Source organism: Ambystoma mexicanum, chromosome 11 (genome assembly GCF_040938575.1).
Source record: "Ambystoma mexicanum isolate Mex_15411 chromosome 11, UKY_AmexF1_1, whole genome shotgun sequence".
Lineage (NCBI taxonomy): Eukaryota > Metazoa > Chordata > Amphibia > Caudata > Ambystomatidae > Ambystoma > Ambystoma mexicanum.
In genome coordinates this window covers 1,384,095,850-1,384,115,521 of record NC_090934.1, presented here as the reverse complement: position 1 = coordinate 1,384,115,521, position 19,672 = coordinate 1,384,095,850, and the positions used below count along the sequence as shown (strand labels likewise).

At 44.5% G+C, this 19,672-nt stretch overlaps 1 protein-coding gene across 1 annotated transcript in view; it reads right to left on the bottom strand.

Annotated features, from left to right (window-relative positions):
* Nucleotides 1–19,672, bottom strand: part of TM6SF1 (transmembrane 6 superfamily member 1) — a 411,212-nt gene that overhangs the window by 156,504 nt on the left and 235,036 nt on the right. Inside the window, exons 4-5 of the mRNA XM_069624987.1 lie at nucleotides 10,111–10,214; nucleotides 4,299–4,381 (exon numbers count right to left, since the gene is read on the bottom strand). Coding sequence (XP_069481088.1) covers nucleotides 4,299–4,381; nucleotides 10,111–10,214 — 187 coding nt within the window. The remainder of the gene's footprint in view (nucleotides 1–4,298; nucleotides 4,382–10,110; nucleotides 10,215–19,672) is intronic.

Below are 19,672 nucleotides of genomic sequence, written 5' to 3'. Positions count from 1 at the left end.
AAATGTGCTGGTCAACTTCAGGCTTCTCTATCGCCTATGCTTTTTCTTTGTAAATATAGGAGGTACGGTAACAAAGAAATCTGTATTTTGCATTGCAAGATATTTTAAGCAGTTCATCCTTGCCAAATTCCCCTCCTACGCTCATGGATCAAGGCTATTGCGGGTGTGGGTCTGTACTTATTAATTTGGTCAATCCCTGAGGAGACTTCGCAATAGCAAACGTTAATTTTGAAAAGGATTGCTAAATATAGAGAAACTACATCATGCTCTGCATTTATGGACAGATACGCTTCTTCAATCCTATGTGTGGAACTAGTAAACCAGCTGGAAAATGATCAGTGTTTGGATGTGATTCTCTCACTGTGGTTATTCAACAGACCATAACTGAATCAATTACTTGTAAGAGAAAGAACTCATAAGTGGTGTGAGAAACCAGAAGGTGTCTCACCCGCTAGTCCCCACAGATCTCTCTCTTTTTTAGGTGGCCAGGGCACAGCCATCGCCTTTGGATCCACACCCTGGGGGTGGACCAGTGCGGGAGGATCACCTGAGTGAGGGGTCTTTGTGGAGTGGGCATGGAACACTGGATGGCAAGACGTGATATCCCCCTGCAATATCTTTACCCTATCCTACCAGGTGACCCTCTTCCCTACGCAAACACTTTCACACTGACAGCCCCCTCTGGGAGAAAACAGACTAACACCCGAGCAGTAAACCTGACATGCCCCACTACAATGGTCAGACGAGGTCAGGCAATTACTCACACCTGACTTCCATTAAACGTCCCCACATGGATAAAAGACGGAGCACGAGAGCACACTCTGAGCGGGGCAAAGCACACAAAGGATCAGCAGTTTTGATTCAGCAGCTGAACAAGGGGGAGAAACACGGCCAAGCAACGAGGATTTAAAAGGAGGGGAATACCCTTGACCTTTTCGGCAAAGAACTGCTTCTTTCAAGAAACCTTCAACAGTGAAAGCGTAAGGCCGGGAAACCAGGCTGAAGAACCCTGCATTGTGTGTCAGAGATACCGAAGGCCCTCCCGCATCACTGACCAAGGCAGAGAGGTGCAGCGGCCGTCGTGGTATCGTTCTTGGCTCCAAAAACAAAGCAGCACCAGAGTTACCAACACAGCCAAGAAGTTAAAGAAACGAAAGTAGAAGAGTGCTAAGAACACTGTGTGAAGTAAAGCGAAGTGGTCCTGTGCCGTTTTAAGCAAACCCCATCACACATTCGAAAGTCTTTGATTTTGATATCAAGATGAAAACATAAAAAGGAAGATTACATGGTCCGTGCTACATGGTCCGAGCAGGAACGAGGGAGACCAAATGTGAATATTGTACTAAAGGGAGATTCATGATCCAAGCCCGAATGAGGGAGATCAAGGGTAAATATTGTGATAAAAAAAGGGTCTGAGCCCGGCGGAGGGCGACCCGTGGTGAACAGTGAATCACCTGAGAACTTGTGAATGTGGAAATCTTAAGAAGAAAGAAACGTCGATGTCTGTTTGCATCAGGCCCTCTTTAATAGGAGACTTTTGATGGTAAAGAGACAAGGCACAGAAAGCCTTGATATTTGTGTTTGGAACTGCATCCTTGTGGCCAAGAAGCATAGATGAAGACGAAAACCTAAAAAGGAAGATTACATGGTCCGTGCTACATGGTCCGAGCAGGAACGAGGGAGACCAAATGTGAATATTGTACTAAAGGGAGATTCATGATCCGAGCCCGAATGAGGGAGATCAAGAGTAAATATTGTGATAAAAAGAGGGTCTGAGCCCGGCAGAGGGCGACCCGTGGTGAACAGTGAATCACCTGAGAACTTGTGAATGTGGAAATCTTAAGAAGAAAGAAACGTCAATGTTTGTTTGCATCAGGCCCTCTTTAATAGGAGACTTTTGATGGTAAAGAGACAAGGCACAGAAAGCCTTGATATTTGTGTTTGGAACTGCATCCTTGTGGCCAAGAAGCCAGAGTGTGTGTGGAGCTCGAACGTGCCGACTTGTCTCATGCTGAAAACGTGGGGAATTTGATTCACAAGGGGAAGGGAAGCCAACCGCTCAAATATCCTGACATATCATTTCTTGAACACTTTGCTTTTTGCATAGCATTGTTTCCCACACTCTTTGTTATTAGAAGTAAGTACTGGCAATAGGTTTATTAATATAGGCCCTTTTATTTTGACAGACTCCACTAGGACTGCGTTATTATTATTTGATGGTCGTAGCTTGCTCCCATATTTAGAGTAAGCATTAGATAGGAGTTTAACCAACCCATATAAAGTTCAATAAACACCCTTGCACTGTGATCACTTATGTCTGTCTTCACTGTTTGATACCATGCCTTCCTTACAGTGGTCCAATTACAACATGGACACTAAGTTCTGTACTTGCTCATTTGGTGGGGAGGATAAGCCAGAGCATCTCCTTTCCCTAGGGTCTGATCTACTGGATCCATGTTGAATGTACATAAGACTGTACTTGATTGAGTCTTCAATAAAAAACAGACAAGCAGCACTATTGTTTCTTCTGAAAACGAGTAATTTGAAATGCACCTGGGCTTTGGAAATATATACTGAAATGCCCCTTAAGAGTGGCAAGTATGCTCTGCTCAGCCTATTTTATCTCATATAATATTGTTTTGTGCACTTAGCTTACAGGCGGCACTGGAGGGGCTCAGGCACGCTTTAAGAACTAAGGCCCTTTGTGACTGCTAGGTATAAAAATAATTATTTTCATGTTATGATGACCGAACAGCAACATATGAAGTAACTATTACTGTATGTATTCAGTGAGTGGACCCAGGTCGGATTCTGTAGACAGACATGATGGCACTCTCATCAATTGTTGGAAATTAATGATCCTGTAGGTTGCTGTTCCGCCTCACCCTGGCATGGTGCATTTAGTTGTGGTGCAAATATCTCGAAAACTGTGCATCCTAGGGCATTGAAACGTGGTTTTCGAGACCCCACATGGACCTCAAGATGTGTTCCTCGTCTCAGGACTGGTTAAGAAACAAAATATTTTGTTTCCCTTCCTGGTGAAGATGGTTTACGGCTTCGTCAGCAGGCAGCATCTCGCAAAAATCCTCTGGAAAAGTAATTTCCCCTAATGCAGCAAACATTTTTCTTTCCCTTCCCCGTGAACATGGTTTATGGTATTGTAAAGCTTGTTTAGAAAAAAAAAATGTTGTTAGCCCTTCCGGTGAACATGGTTTATGGCTTCGCCAGCAGACACAATCTCGCAAAAATCCTCTGGAAAAGTAATTTTTACTGATATGACAAAAATTTGGAAACTTCTGGAATGCTACCAGCCTTCACCTTCACCTCTCAGGTCCATTCGCCTCTCATATATTTTTGTTTCCCTTCCCGGTGAACATGGTTTACAGCTTCATCGGCAGGCCACAAACTCACAAATAAATTTTGACTTTAGCTGAAATCCGAGGAAAGGGGTGGGTTGTCCAAATGTCATGTAGCCAGTATTGTCCGGAGGATCCTAACAGGTAACTATGCAAAGTTTTGTGTAGATTGGTGAAACGGTGTGGAATTGTATAAGGAACAACGCTTCATCAAGCCACAAACCCACAAACAAATGTTTACTTTAGCTGAAATCCGAGGAAAGGGGCGGGGTGTCCAAATGTCATGTAGCCAGTATTGTCCGGAGGATCCTAACAGGTAACTATGCAAAGTTTTGTGTAGATTGGTGAAACGGTGTGGAATTGTATAAGGAACAACGCTTCGTCAAGTGACAAACCCACAAATCCCACCACAAACCCACAGACACATTTCATTTTGACTTATATATATATATATATATATATATATATATATATATATATATATATATAGAGAGAGAGAGAGAGAGAGAGAGAGAGAGAGAGATGATTGAACGTTTTGTTTTAATGAACGTTTTGTTTTAATGACCAAAGTTGAATAAAGCCATATACACAGAATACATTGGCCTGCACGTTTCAAATAATAAAGTACAGAATAAAGTGGATATTCCGCCATACTTAGATGTCTGATACTTTGGGAATCAGAGCTGTACTTCCCAAAACCCTAGGTGCCGAAATCATTCAAATGTACATTGTGTGCAATATTTGTTGACAGAAATGAGGGTTCTGCCAATCTGTCCGGTTCTCCATGTGAATGGGACTCTCGTGCTAAACCTATAGCTTCACCATACATGCCCCAGTGAGGTTTCAGTAAATGTCCAGGCCTGATTTTAACAATCCTATTAATATGATTCAACAAAGCCAAATCAAACATGAAGGTCAATCAGTTTGCTATGCCTTCCTTACCTACAATGTTTCCAGGCAGGAAAACGATTATACTCATCAGGATGGACCCAACCCAGTAAAGGCCAATCGTTCTGTAGCTTTCTCTGAAACATAAATGTTCAAAATGTCATACAAAAAACTTGAAAAATAAAATGAAACATAACGCTTGCAGATGTTTGATATATCAAAACATGTGTTTACGCTTACGGTATCTCAGAGTTCCCCTTTCATTCCTCGAGAGCCAAAGCCGCAACAGGTTCTCAGGATAACCACTGACCATGTACGTAACTCCTATTGGCACCCACTTGAGAGGCGCCAGCCAATAGGGTGGCCTGAGACATGAGCTGTGTCTGTCGCATTAAGCACACGTTTCCTACTGGCTACCTGTGCCTCCCATGCAGGACGGCTTTTTTTTGCTGCATGTGCCCTAACCTGCTTTCCTCTACTCGTCCTGAGGGCACCCCTGTCCTTCAAATGCTGCCTCCGCCTCATCCTCCTCTACCCCGTAACATCTGTTAACCGGCTGACTCATACTACTTTTTTGGGCCTGCACTGCACCCCTGCGTCCGCCTTACCACCACAGAAATACTCAAAAGACAATGGGCCTCATTCCGACATTGCCGGTATGCTGGAGGTAGAGCCGCCAGGATAACGGCAACAGGTACTTACCTTTACCGGCACCGGGACCGGCGGCATTGCCGCCGGATTACAGGTGCCAGCGAAGCGGTGTAATTCCCCATTCATGGAGTCCATGAGGGGGATTTGCCGTCATTACTGCCACCAGCAATGCCAGTGGCAGTAACAACGTTTTTTTGGCTGGGAGGGCGCCTGGCTTATCTCTGGCATTTAGCTGGAGGTAACCGAGGTGCCCCTCCGGCACTCCCGTAGTTGGGCGGCCTGGTAAAGTGCTGGTATCCTTGGACTGAGAATGAGCCCCAATGAGTTGTTACTATTTTCCAGGTGGCCATATTGTTTTATAAGTTGTTTCTTTGGGAAAGTGGATTTCGTACGTCACATATAAAAAGCAAAAATGTGCTGTTAACAAACCTTAGCCCTCACCAACGCCAAGCAAAATGGATCAGGATGGAGGGCAGTTAATGCCGAAGTCCGCCCCAGATTGAGCTACTTAACAATACATTTCAATTAATTGTGTGAATACGTAGTTTATGTTGATATCCTGAAAACATGGATGTTTTCCGGCAATGCCAGTGGCAGTAACAAGGGTTTTTATCTCCAGCATTTAGCTGGAGGTAACCGAGGTGCCCCACCAGCACTCCCGTAGTCGGGCGGTCTGGTAAAGTGCTGGTATCCAAGGATACCAGCACTTTATTACCGGACCGCCTGACTCGGAATGAGCCCCAATGAGCTGTTACTATTTTTAAGGTGGCCATATTGTTTTATAAGTTGTTTCTTTGGGAAAGTGGCATGCGAACGTCACATGAAGCCACTGTTTCCCCATATAAAAAACAATAAAATGTGTTGTTATCAACCCTTAGCCCTCACCAACGACAAGCAAAAAGGCTCAGGATGGAGGGCAGTTAATGCCCAAGTCCGCCCCAGATTGAGCTAATTAACAATACATTTAAATTCATCGTGTGCATATGTAGTTTATGTTGCTATCCTGAAAACATGAATGGACTTTTGATATAGAGAAAGCAATTTAGAGATCACGGATGTAGCTTATAGTCATATCAGTGCCCCACACTAGTTAATTGACTACAATAGCTCTTTCCATGGGGACTTTGCCTGCACTATCAATCAGCACAACATTAATCTTTGCTTCTGCTGAACTCACCATGCAAAACACTGGATATACATTCTTTGGATGATTTCAAAGTCCAAACCATTGTTAATTTGAGTGCAACATTAGTTTGTGATTGCTTGGAAATCCAAGGTTCATGAAAGCATCAAACCAGGTAAGATCCTAAGTAGATGATGTGGTAATGGCTGTGGATGTCATTTCACTTCTTATCCTGTCCCCTTCTATGCCACCTGCAGCAACAGTGAAAAGCTGAACTAAAAAGCTCCTTAATCATTACTTCATCTGATTTGATCATGCCTGAAGCAGCATCAATCTATGTGGTCAATTCACAAGGAAGTCAATCTGGCTTACTGTCGAGGGGTGTGTCGCGCTGCAGTGTACATCTACTCTGGGTTCTCATGCACTGCTGGTGTTTTATGGGGAATACACTGTGGTCTTCAAAGGACGCATTGGAAATCGAAGAGTGCACCTCAACCAGGATGGAACTTAAGGACCAAACCTGAGTTGATGCAGACTCCCCTTACCACCGGATTGACACAATCCTCGATTTAGTTCCATAGTGTGCGGACCGATGCAGGTTTTGTAATGATAGCAAATGATGACTGGCGAAAGGCAGGCAGGCTGGTTGGTGGCGAAATTAAAGCAGACAGGGGAGCAGCAAGGCAAGTATATAAGTAGGCCGGAGAGGGAGAAGCCAGATTGGAAACAGAAGGGATGGGGTAGCAAGGCAGAAGGCAAAGAAAGAGAAGAAAAGGAATGTTGAGCATGAAGTTCTACACAGCAAGAGAAGATTGAGGCATGTCATAGTACCTGCATGATAGATTCATGGGCAGGAAACATCAGTGCGAGACTGAGCCTCGTTGCATTCGGTTTCTAGGTTGCAGCTATTTCAGAGGGCGCCGGCATGATATCCCCAACATGGCGGTATGCATAACCAGAATGTGTGTGGGCTAGAGAGCGACCACAGAGACACAGTGTCCACTGCCAGCAGCCAAGGAGCACTGCAGTCGCCACTATGGGTAAAGGTTCCAGCGCCTGGAAGGACCACCCATGCTAAGTGCTGTAACACTTTCTTTTAGCTTAAAGTTGCAGAGGACTATTTAATTCCCAAAGGAGTTACTGAGCCTCATTAGGACCCTGGCGGTCCCGGTACGGGACCGGCACCGTGCATTACAGGCTGCCCTATTACGAGGACTGTTGTGGAACCCGCTAAGGAACGCCTGGTCAGACCAGGCGTCCTTAACGGGTCCCGCATGCAGTCCATGATGCTAACAACGGGCCCGTCATTAACGGGACCGTTGATAGCATCCTACCCATTCCAATTGAGCCCTATGGGGCTCGAATGGGAATGGGGATTACTTTTTACCAGGTCCCAGAAAAGGGCAATTACCGGGTCTGCCAAGGTCAGAATGACCGGGTTATTGCCCTTTTCTGGGTCCTGGTAAAAAATCATAACCGGCGGCAGCCGTGCCCTTAATAAGGGCACGGCTACCGCCTGGATGAGTAGCTCTGGCTTCGCTTGACTTACTTTGAATAACCTGGGAGTAAGTCAGAGCTACTCATACTAACTGCGCTTTCAATGGTTTGAGTCAAAGGACAAGGCCGACGTTAATACCGCCAAATGGAATTACTGTTACCGCCTGCAGTAAGAATGCAGTAACAAGAAGGGACCGCATGATTTAGAGTTGTGCGGACCCTTCAGTTATTCCCCATTTTGGAGTTCCTAGTTCCTAGGACTCCATTGGGGACAAACATGCATTCATGATTTTTTGTTGAGCAATCTTCTACCGACAAAAGTTGCATGAAAAGAAGAGTTTTGGTGCAAAACTCGGAATTTGTAGGGGCGGTAAAACATGGAATTTCCAAATATAGCATGTTTACCACTACTGCCAAACTCGCAATGAAACTGAAAGTGACTCATAGTAACTTCTTTGTGAATTGCGCCCTATGGTGCATATGTCAATAACACCTTATTATGTCCAAGAAATAATGTAAGTGCACGTGTTAGCAAAGGAAACTGTGAGCAGCAAATCCTAACGACCAAGTGACTTGGAAAAACATTCATGTTACAAGGAGGAAATGTTAAGATGATAACATCTCAGGACAAATTATTATCATTTCGTATATGGTTATCATTATTACTATTTATAATAATGACAATAATATTACTATTTCTAAAGCGCTCGTGGTATGTCATACGTCAAGCTGGGTACGTTGGTATTGTTAACATGCAGTTTTCACATTGAAAGCATGCAGTTGTCCTGCCACATGGTGCCTGTTGCGTCTTGATGAAGTTCGGATGAGTCATTTGGGGAACGAAACATGTTAAGCATTTGATTATTTTCTGCTCATAGAAAACGCATGCCTTTTTTGAAAGTATAAGAATCAGAAAAAGAAATTGCAGCTGTGTAAATGCATTCTTTGGGCATTGATTTTGTTTTCTCAGAAGGAAGAAGCACTCCGGGAATTATTATCTATTTTCTTGGGCTATTTATAATGTACAGTAATGGCATTACTCTTTCTATTTTGTTTGGAAAAGGACTTGAAACATACCTGTTTTAGGAAAGTTGCGATTTTAATCATGCATGTATATGATATTTGTATTCAAGGAATTATTGAAGTGCAATATGTTTTTGTCTCCCTATTTTGGTTGCATAGAATATTCTCACCATTAATAGCATAGTAGAAGCATATAGTGAAGGTGACATGTATAGCTGATATAACTCAACACAGGCCACATTTCACATCAGTAAAACGCAAGGCTCAGCGGGCTGCTTTACTGTATGTAAATATGCAACTGGTGACGGTATACACACATTCCACCGCTGTATTTTTCATCGCGTGTTTTTTCATCGCCGTTTTTATTTCGAAAAAAACTCATCTTTTTTTTTTTTGGAGGGGGGTTAAACAATTAAATATATGGTTGTGGGTGTAAGGGAATAAAAAAAAGGGTGTGGTTGTATGGGTTACCCCCCCAAAAAAAACGAAAAAAAAACGAGTGTTTCTAGAAAAAAAAACGGCGATGAAAAAACCTGCGATGAAAAATACTGCGGCGAAATAATGTAGAACCCTGGTGACAAAGGATTTGCCAGTCAGCATCTCAGTGGTCTAGTGGGGCTGAGGCTTATCCGGAGAGAGGCATATTGGACCCCTTCATGGGCAAGCAGACCTATGTCTGTGGCAAAAATAAAACAGAAGCGGAGGAGAGGAAAGAGGGAGAAATGGAAATGTACATGGAAGATTTGCATTGGTATCAAAGGCAAAAAAGGGCTAGGGATGGAGTTTGCATGCCTCTAGAGTTAGTGTCGAATCATCAAAAAGCACACAGCTCATCACAAACGGGCAAATGCTTCTTTGAGAGAGAATTCAACTGTGTGGCAGCTTTGGAGTTCTTCACAGGAAAATGTAGTCCTGAAATGAGTCAGTAAGTGGTTTCGTGATGCGCTTGAGATGCGTTCAAGCATACGCTTTGGAGCAGCCCACAGTGGACTGTTCGCGTGGCGAACGAGGGACACACTCAAGGGAAGAGGAATCAGGTGCTCTGATTGCCATATTGTTGTGCACACTTCTAGAGAGTGAGTCCTTGTTTGCAGAATGCAATGAAATATACTAATAGCATTTGCTGTTGGTATTTCTGCATACAAAAAATGTAAATTATTACTTTAAGCAAATCCTTTGAAGACATCCTCGATTCCTTTATACATTTCTTTGAAGGACTCCATGACACTTGTTTCACTGCTAAGGAGTGCAGCTTCTTCAGGAGGTAGTAACATATGTACACTCTGTGTTGCACCATTGAGTACACATATTCTCATCCGGCATCTGCCCAGAGTACAAATATGTTGTAAGCATATTGTAATTAGGTTTGGGATTTAACTATTATGAACAGAGACCGTGCACGTGACAAGGTGTCATAACATTACTTCTTTTACTGCACTTGTAAAAATCTTACTGATTAAACACAAGAATAAATAAAAAAAAATCTAAAAATAACATATTCAGTATGCATTTTGTTTAAAGTATTTCTTTTCTGTTCATTAATCAATTGTAATACTCATTTAAGCAACTTACTCCCATGCAATTGCAGCCACCATGAGGAGGTACATCAGGTAATGAGCAGATCCATCCCAATAGCAGATCAAATGGCCGTATGCAGTGTTCAGGTACGGCTCACCCTGAAGAAAGATGCAGAATTTAATAGATGGGGATTATTATGAACACCATTGCGACGTCATATCAAACCACAACGTCATGCTGTATGTACAGAGCTTCAGCACTCGATGGCGAGTGACCCTGTAACCTATCCTCTTCCTCAGAAAAAGAAGCATTATTGCAGGCTTGGTGGAGGGATTGTTCTAACACAGACAGATAATTCTGTCAAAAGTAGGTTCAATATGTTGTCATAAGTAGAAGGGAAAATATGAGTTTTGTGAATCAAAAACTGCCCATAAACATGTAAAATAACATATGCATAACACTGATGAGGGAGTCATGTTCATTGATACGGCTAACATAGCAGAACATTCAAAGCACAACATACTCCTTATTGAAACCTGGAGAAGGCTGTTCAGCTTACAAATGTTACCATAAGTAACTCTGACTTACTCCTGACATACTATGGGCCTCATTATAAGGCTGGCGCTCCCGTAATGAAGGGGGCTGGTATGGGACCGGCCCCCTTCATTCCGGAGCACCGATTACGAGCTTCCCATGCGGGACCCGGATCGCATGCCTGGTAAAACCAGGCGTGCTTTCCGGGTCCCGCGAGGGGAAGAGGGAGGCAATAACGAGCCAGATGTAATCTGCCCGTTATTACCTCCCTCCCCATTCCCATTGAGCCCTATAGGGGCTCAAATGGGAATTGGGATGGGTTCCTGCACGGAGGAATTACCGGGTCCTCCTATGTCGGAGTAACCTGGTAAATCCCCATTGCAGGAACCCGGTAATGAAGCCCGGAACAGATGAAGCCATGGAGCTAATAGCTCTAGCTAATAGCTCCATGGCTACCTCCATTCTCGTAATGATGCCCTATGAGTCAGTCAGGAGTGAGTCGTAGGCCCTCATTCCGAGTTTGGCAAAATTACAGCCGAACTGCAGCCAAAAGGAATTATCGTTACCGCCACTTCGTCCTGTAGGTTTACCATGGGATTACAAGTGGCGTAGGAAGTGTAAATCCCCTATTTTTGGAGTCCATAGGTCTCCTTGGGTTATTCGGTGGAACTATGACCAGGGCTAATTCCATGGATTGTTCGGCGTTAAAGTGGTGGATTAAGCTCCAGCATTTTGCTGGTGGTAAATCCTCCACTCCAAGACAAACTCAGGATTTGGCAGGCGGGAAAAGTGGGGGTTATTCCTTTATGGCCACTTTTTTGCCACTCTGCCATACATGGAATTTGAGCCATAGTTACTTCTGTGAGGATAGCTCAGCAGCAACATGCTCGTCATGGAAGCAAGTTGACACGAAGCAGCACAGGTTCGATCCCCAGGTCCGCGCTTGGAAACCTCTGGGTGTTTAAGCACGTTATAAATATGCAACCAAGACATACTTCTGTAACAGCGACCTCGATGCCCTCGGGCTGTGTGAGTGCTTTAAAAATGCAAATAAATAAAATAAACGAATCTAATAATATCGTCACTGTGTCCCTGGGGGGAAAGGCAGAAGCTACCTCACGCTGACCCTGGGGGGGAATATCTGTGGGAGGATCACATGAGGGAAGGCAACCCTCTGGGAGGCTGAGTAAACTCGCTAGGTCCAGGCAGGCATTTCCCTGTTTCTTTAGCCTCTGGTAACACCTATTTGCTTCCCGTTCCCTGTATGGCATACTGTAGTGTGGATGTAGAACCTTCAGTCATGACCAAACACCTCTTGTATTTACATTCCCCATTGCTTGATAACACTGAGGCGAGAAAGAGGACTGGAGTAATGAAATTCACTAGAACCGGAAAGCCAACGCCACGCTCTAGTTCTTCAAAAAGGTTAACAGGTGCTGGGACATTTAAACGCACCACACCTGGAGAGAAGGAGAGATTCATTTCTCCTGACGTCAGTCAGGACACCGAAGGAGAGCATGTTGTACTGTGGAGCAGAGAAGCTGCTGGAGGTGCTGTCTGAGGAAGTCTGGAAGCGGAAGGTTCGCCACGCTGATGACACGGACAACAGGAGCTGTCAGGTGAAGAAGGAGGAGGCAAAGCGGGAACCGGAGAGCAGATGGGATGCCCTCTCAGCCAGCAAGCAAGCTGCAGCAAGCTGCAGCAAGTACAGTGGGATGCGAAGGATGCTGAAGCAGCTGCCCAAAACCAGTGAGGCCAGAGAACGAGGTTGGGACGCCGGAGCGCTTGATGGTGGATGACACGTACCGTTGATTAACCTGCTAAGCCAAAAGAAGGGAGCTGTGACACCAGGGCGATTGAGCGAAGAGACTAAGATGAATGAAGAAGGGTCGCTGACCCAATATATGAAGAGTATAATTAAAGAATCTTGGAACTATATAAAAGAGAAGGTGATTGCTGATGAGAAGTGTGTCCGGGACACACACCCAAATACTAAACCAATTAACAAAGTCCTGGCAAGTGAGTAAACCAGGCATACAGCGAGTCAGGGACCCACACCCAAGTGGCTAAATAAGAAAGCCCTGGCAGGAGAATAACCAGGCACACAGCGAGTCTAGGACCCACACCCAAGTGATGAAATAAGAAAGTCCTGGTAGGAGAGTAAACCAGCAATACAGGGAGTCTAGGACCCACACACAGTCAAGATTGCTGAACTAGGAAAAGGGGGTAAACAGTTCCCCAAATGTGCCCAATCTGGGGGAAGGGAGTCTCCCTCCCCTTTTGCTGTGAAGTCTGTAAACTGTGGAAAAGTCAAGAAAGCTCAGGGGAAGAAGCATACCCCTTGATCCTGTGATTTGTGAAACTGTGTAGTCTGTAACTGTGGAAAAGTCAAGGAAACTCAGGAGAAGAAGCATACCCCTTGAGCATGTAAAGTGTGAAATTGTGAAACCTGTAAACCGTGGAAAGGCTAAGGAAATTCAGGGGCAGAAGCATATCCCTGGAAGCTGTGAATTGTGGAACTATGAAATCTGTGAACTGCGGAAGAGCTAAGAAAACTCAGGGGCAGAAGCATACTCCTTGAGCATGTGAATTGTGGAACTGTAGAAATCTCAAGGGAAGCGTTATACCCCTTTAGATTGTGCAATGGTATAACCCTAAAGGAAGTCAAGAGAGAAATCGTATATCTTGAGCTGATGAACTGTGTAAACGGGAGGAAACTCAGGGAAAGAGTCATCCCCTTTGAGATTGTGGAGTATGGTAATGTGAAAGTGAAGAACACTGAAGATATATGGGCTCATTACAAGTCCGGCGGTAACTGTGACGGTACTACCGGCATGTTGCCGCCGAACCGTAAAGATTTACCGTCGCCTGACTTGCCAGTAACCCCAGGGTATTACAATCCCGGCGGTCCGGAAAGTCAGGCGCCGGTAAATTGTAACTCCTCATGGGAATGGGGAACACCGAAGCACCGGCACTATTAATAACGGTGCCGGTGCTTCTGTGACGGTCTGCCTACCGTGGCCACTGTGCCAGGGTCCGACCCGTTGGGCACAGCGGATCCGGTAGGCAGACCTGTAATATGCCAGTCCGGAAACAACAGTGCGAGTAAGCTTACCAGCACCGTTGTTTCCGGACCGGCATAGTCGTAATGAGCCCCATAGAGAAATCCAGGGGAAGGGAAGACACCCTTTTACTGGTAGAACTTTGTTGGTTTCTTTTAAACTTTGGAACTTTATGTTGGAACTTTGGAAAGGAGCTATCAGCTAAAAGACATTTTCCCCTTCATGTTATATTGTGTTTAATGTGTGAGGGTCAAGTTAAGATTTTGGACGCAGGACGGAAAACCTTTTGTTGTGGACATTCAGACACAGACGTGCCTTAGTTTTGTTGAGGCAAAGAAACCCCTCCTAGAGTTAGGGATACGTAGGATTTCCCCAACCTTCTCTTTTATTTTATCAATAAAAGTCTTAAACACTCATCATAATGCCACTTTGTCTGAGTCTTAATCTTGATCCCATACACTTCTTTGTGAACCGAAAGCCCTTTGTATGTTTAACTCAAAGACACATCAGAGTACTGTAGCAGGTCAAAAGAAGGACATAGACACTGGGTTGACATTTTCACTATTTATTAAATAAGAAGAAAAGGGCCTAACTTTCCTTATTGCTATGTGGGTGTTTCCTGCCTATATAAATAACTAAGGTGCTCGTCCATCGTCAAGAACTTGTCAAAAAAAAAAAGGCTGCTGTCCGAACAAACAAATTCTAACTGACCCTATCACTATTCCACCAAAATAAGGTCAGGAGAATGTCTCCCTTTTCCTAATTGTGTTTCTTGCAATGTTTCTTCTTTTCTTCAGACTTCTTATTAATAGGCTAACTTTAAATAGTCTCTTGTCACCATCTGTAGAAGTTCTTGTAACTCTTTCACACACTCTTTAGGTTTTCCCTCCTCTTTAAGGATTTTCTTCCAGGACTTCCTTTAAAGGATAGTTCCGGGACTTTTTTTTTATTGTCCCTACGGCTCGGCCATGTGTTTTTAAGCATAAATCGGTAGATCGTAGAAAACTTTCCTATGGACCTTACCCGACTTTTCGTCCATTAACGCACTCGAAATCAGCCGCCATTTTCTGATAATCCTATCATTTCCCCCCATCGACCTGGCTCACCTGCTTTTGCGGCACTAAATCAAATCCCCCGCCCCTGAGCCTGACATCAGCAGACGCGTACCGCCCATTTCCCAATGCCAAAGCACGTTTCGTGTCAACAATCGCTGCGCCTCAGCTAATGAAGTGTCGCCATGGAAATGGCAGGACGCCTCTTTCCTCAATAAGTATAAACACAGCGTTTCACAACACACAGCAGCAGATTTTCGATTCCATTACTCTCTCTGTGTTACTTTGAGTATTCTGTGACTCGTTTCTGTGCTCTGGTCAGCTACCTTCGCCGCTTCTAGGCCTTGTGAACACCTGTACCATCTCTGTAAATTATTTTACTTTCTTTACCACACAATGGCTACAATAATGCCGTATATGTACGAGCCCGAGTACACCGAGAAGGAACTACTGGAAAGGCAAGCACGCGAAAACGATGGGGATTCGGACGGCAGTTGGGAGGACCAGTCAACGGATGAAGAGCCTGGACCATGTCGCATGGACGGCGTCTCCACCTGGTGCACGTGCAATCGGTGCGAGCTAATGCCAACTGAGGAGGAGAACTGCTGCTGCCGTGAAAATTCCGGGTGCTTGGCCTACATTTCGGAAGGCGAGCCAAGTCCGCAATGCATCACCGAGCTGCCAGAGTTCAGGGAAGCCTGCCTCTCACGGACCGTGTTGAGGATGATGATGGTGCTTATGCACGAACTTCGCGGCACTGTTCGTCCGCGTAATCCGAGTAATGAGTAAGTATACTCTGGTTGTGATGTCAGTGATGCCACTACTATTTCATGGTCGTCTCCCACATATAAAATTACATCTACATATCATTCGAATGCATGTAAATTGGTTCCATATTGTGCATTTTCTAGATAGAATTTTTTTCAAAGCAGAATGACATTTTTTACCTGAATCGACAGTGATAAGAAAGTTTTGTCATTTTAATACAGTTTGCATCTTTCATTTGCACAGGTGGTACAGGCTGGTGGCCTATCGTTGCTTCACTTGGTGGCTTCACGGGAGGCTCGGACACCGCGTTCGGAGAGTAATACCTGCCTGTGCGGTACTTGCCATTAGACAACATTTCCCCAGCGACAGTGGACAATACCGCGGATTTTCCCTGGATGTGCTGCAACCGGAACTTTACAATGTGTAATGTTTATTATTTATGTTCAATTGAAATTAAGATCTAAAATAAAACCCAACATATATTTTAACAATGGTGGTTTTGATTTTTTAAATGAATCTTGTGTGTCTCCATTGAATAGTCTTCCTGTGCCTTGTCTTGTCACACCACATGTCTCCGGCCAGCATCCTCCCTCACGCTGGCCGCCCACCTTCAATCCACATAACCGTTGAACCCATATGCAGCAGACATACATATGTTATTTTGCGGGTTGGCATCAAGCCTCCCGGCCTTGCCTCCTCCCCCAAAAATACTTACCACACCACTTTGTTCAAGCGTTAGCAATAAAAGGCTGTTGGATTTTATTGATACAAAACATGGTTATAGGTAAATTATCAATATTGTTGATCATAATAAATCATCCTTTTGGGCACCGGGTACACAGATGACCCCCTCTGGCCCGTGCCGCCTTGCCACCACAGGCCAGCCTGCTGCTGACTAACTGCCTAGGCATCCAGGGTCTCCAGGGTGAACTGCACCCATATATTCTCCTGGGAGGGTGAGGTATTTATAAACTCACCCCCCTGCCTTCCATGTACTAGATCCTGCAGCCTGCCTCTTACATGCAGTTAGATGGCCTCTCCTTGGTGAGGCCCTGCGGCAAACGAGTCTTGTCTGCACGACCACCGCCCCAATCCACCCCCCGCCCTATCAAAGGCAGTTCGCACCGGGGTACTTGTGCTGGCAAGTGGAGCTGTCAGGGAGCGATAAAGGCCAATAGGTGCCAAAGACCATGTACACTTCAAAGTGGTCTATAGAGCATGGGTTGTTGTTCCCATGTCTACCTCCAGACCCCGTGTCTCCTGCCAAGCATCCCCCTCACGCTGGACGGCCCCCTGCAATCCACATAAGTGTGTCTCCATTCACGAGTCTTCCTGTGTCTTGTCTGCACGACGACCGCCCCAATCCACCCCCCGCCCTATCAAAGGCAGTTCGCACCGGGGTACTTGTGCTGGCAAGTGGAGCTGTCAGGGAGCGATAAAGGCCAAGAGGTGCCACAGACCATGTACACTTCAAAGTGGTCTATAGAGCATGGGTTGTTGTTCCCATGTCTACCTCCAGACCCCGTGTCTCCTGCCAAGCATCCCCCCTCACGCTGGACGGCCCCCTGCAAACCGCATAATGCCACGACATATACACGTCATTCATTCACAAACACACCCCTGTTACGAATTCTTTATAACCCACTTCATATTTCTAATGAGAACTTCTTTGCGCTTTGCTAGTCAACCCGTGAAGGTGCTGGTTATCTGCTCTTCGTCTCTGTGAACTTCCGTGACCACTTCGAGGAAACTCGTCATTTTGCAACCTGTGAACTGCTCCCTGTTCTACGACAAGAAACTACTCTGATCCCTGCATCTAACTGTTTGTTCGTCAAGGTAAGGCCATGTACCATAATCATTTTGCGTCCAATTTCTTTTCGTTCAAGACAGTACATGCAAGGAACTAGTCACATGTTCTGAGTTTAGTCAAATTATTTTTCTATTTTTTTAAAGTTATTCAAATACTTATCCGCATGTGAATAACGTGTATAGTTCCAAGAACCAAAACGAACCTTGCATTGAACCTTTTATGTGTCATTTAATTTTTTGAACACATTGGTATTCATAGAGAATTGTTGATCTTTACTTTTCAGAACTTTCCACAATGCCTGCCTGTTCCATTGGCGGTTGCCCTTCGAAGACCCATAATAAATCTGAAGGTACTATAATGCATGTTTTCCCTAAGACAATAGATCAGATAAGAGGATGGGTCCGATATTGCGGATATCCACCGTCTGAGCTTGAAAGTAGAGTCCTAGAAGTCTTTGCGGACAAGAGGGGTGATCGATACCGCATCTGCAGCAGGCACTTTAGCTCAGACATGTACTCCACATCATTGCTAATAAAGAAGAACACACCGCGAGCGAGGCGAAAATTGCTCTCAACCGCTATTCCCACTCTATTCGTCCACATCCCTCCACTGGTGAGTCAAGTTTACGGATTTAGCTCTCGGCCTTGCGGTAGTGTGTAGCATTAGCTAACAATAATTTCCCCATTTATGTATCCACTCAATATGAAGGCGGAAGATTCTCCATCCGTGTCGTTATTGCAGTCATCAGCCACTTCAAGCGCCTATCGGGTAATCTTACTTGGCTATTCTGCCACTGACTTGTTTTAGGCATGTAAATCAATAGTTTCAATTGATCGTGTAATTATTTTACCTAATGGTACACCCTTGTACTCGTCCTCTAGTCTTTGTTTTCAGTTATAATTATTGTTATCCAAAATAATGCAAGTACTGTCTTTCAGGGAGATGCTGAGGAGTCCAACGTATTGACGACAACCGTTGATGTCACTCAGATGCTCGAGGTACGTTTCCGGACAGTTCCATCGATGGAGATCATCAGATCTTGCATTCTTGTAGCGTGATTGTTACACACAATGTTTCTTTCATTTTTAGCCATTGATATGTCCTTTTGTCGTCGCCCTCCTATGTGTCTTCTTTTTTCAATATTGTGCTCATTACTAATGAAAGTCCTAAGTTTCAGGGAGTCGATGGAGCATTAGTCCAAGAAGAAGGGGGAGCATGCAGTTACTGGTCGGCGCAACAGCTTGCAGAAGTGTGCACCGCAGTTACATCGTCCCTTGATGTTCTTATGCATTTCGAGGTATGGATACTGACAGTTCGATCAAGCGAAATCATATGACGTGATTACATCCGCTATACTTCCTTCTTTATTAACGCAAGTACTATGTTTCAGGGAGATGACGGAGCTTCTTCTACAAGAACATCACCCCTAGTAGTTGATGCAGATCTCTGGGTGGTGACACTTCCAACGATCGAGCAAATGGAATCATATTTACATATCCATTATTTATTTAAGACAACTGATCATTTGTGCAGGTCTATTTAGATGAGCCGTTGACGCCTGCACAAAGTTTATGTTCTTTTTAACAAAATAGAAAACCATACTAATGCAATTACTGTGTTTCAGGGAGTTACTGAAGCATCATCTTCAATAATATCATCAATGGAAGTCTATGAGGAGCCCGAGGTATGGATCTTGACAGTTCCATCTAACTAGATCAACAATGCGTGAATAATTGTCGTTTGAATGTTCTACACAAAGCGTTCATTCGTGTTTTGCTATTGAGATGTACGTGGGTATTGGTCCCCAAGTACATTTTGTGTTTTCAATATTATTATACATACTAATGAAAGTTCTATGTTTCAGGGAGTCGATGGAGCGTCAGTGCGTGATGGATGTGCTTATCATGAAAATATAGTCGTTGCAGCGCAAGAGGAAGTGGAGACATGCACACACGAGTCGGAGCAACAGCGTCCTGATGTTGAAGTTCGAGGCAAGAAAGTTTCAAAGAAAAGAAAGCAAAAGAAGGTTAGTGTCCTGGTCACTATATTATGTTGTTTTTCACTGTTAATAGTTCAATACTGTAAGTTGTGTTTAAACTGAACATCCCTTTTCCAATCTGTCCTCTAGTTGCGAGTGGGTGTATGAACTAGATCTACACAGACAGTGAAGCGAACGAGAGATGTTGCTTGTCAAACCTTTTGGCAGGGACTTGAGACTGGAGATGCATCGTGCCAATGGGAAGAATATGAAGTGATTGACAACGGAGCTATACCACCACCAGCCATTGATAGTGAATGTCCTCCTGGTAGTTCGGATGCAGTCGGAGATCAATTCACAGAATCCACACCCGCAAAAACTAAGACCGCGAGAAAGTTGAAGAAATTGTTTT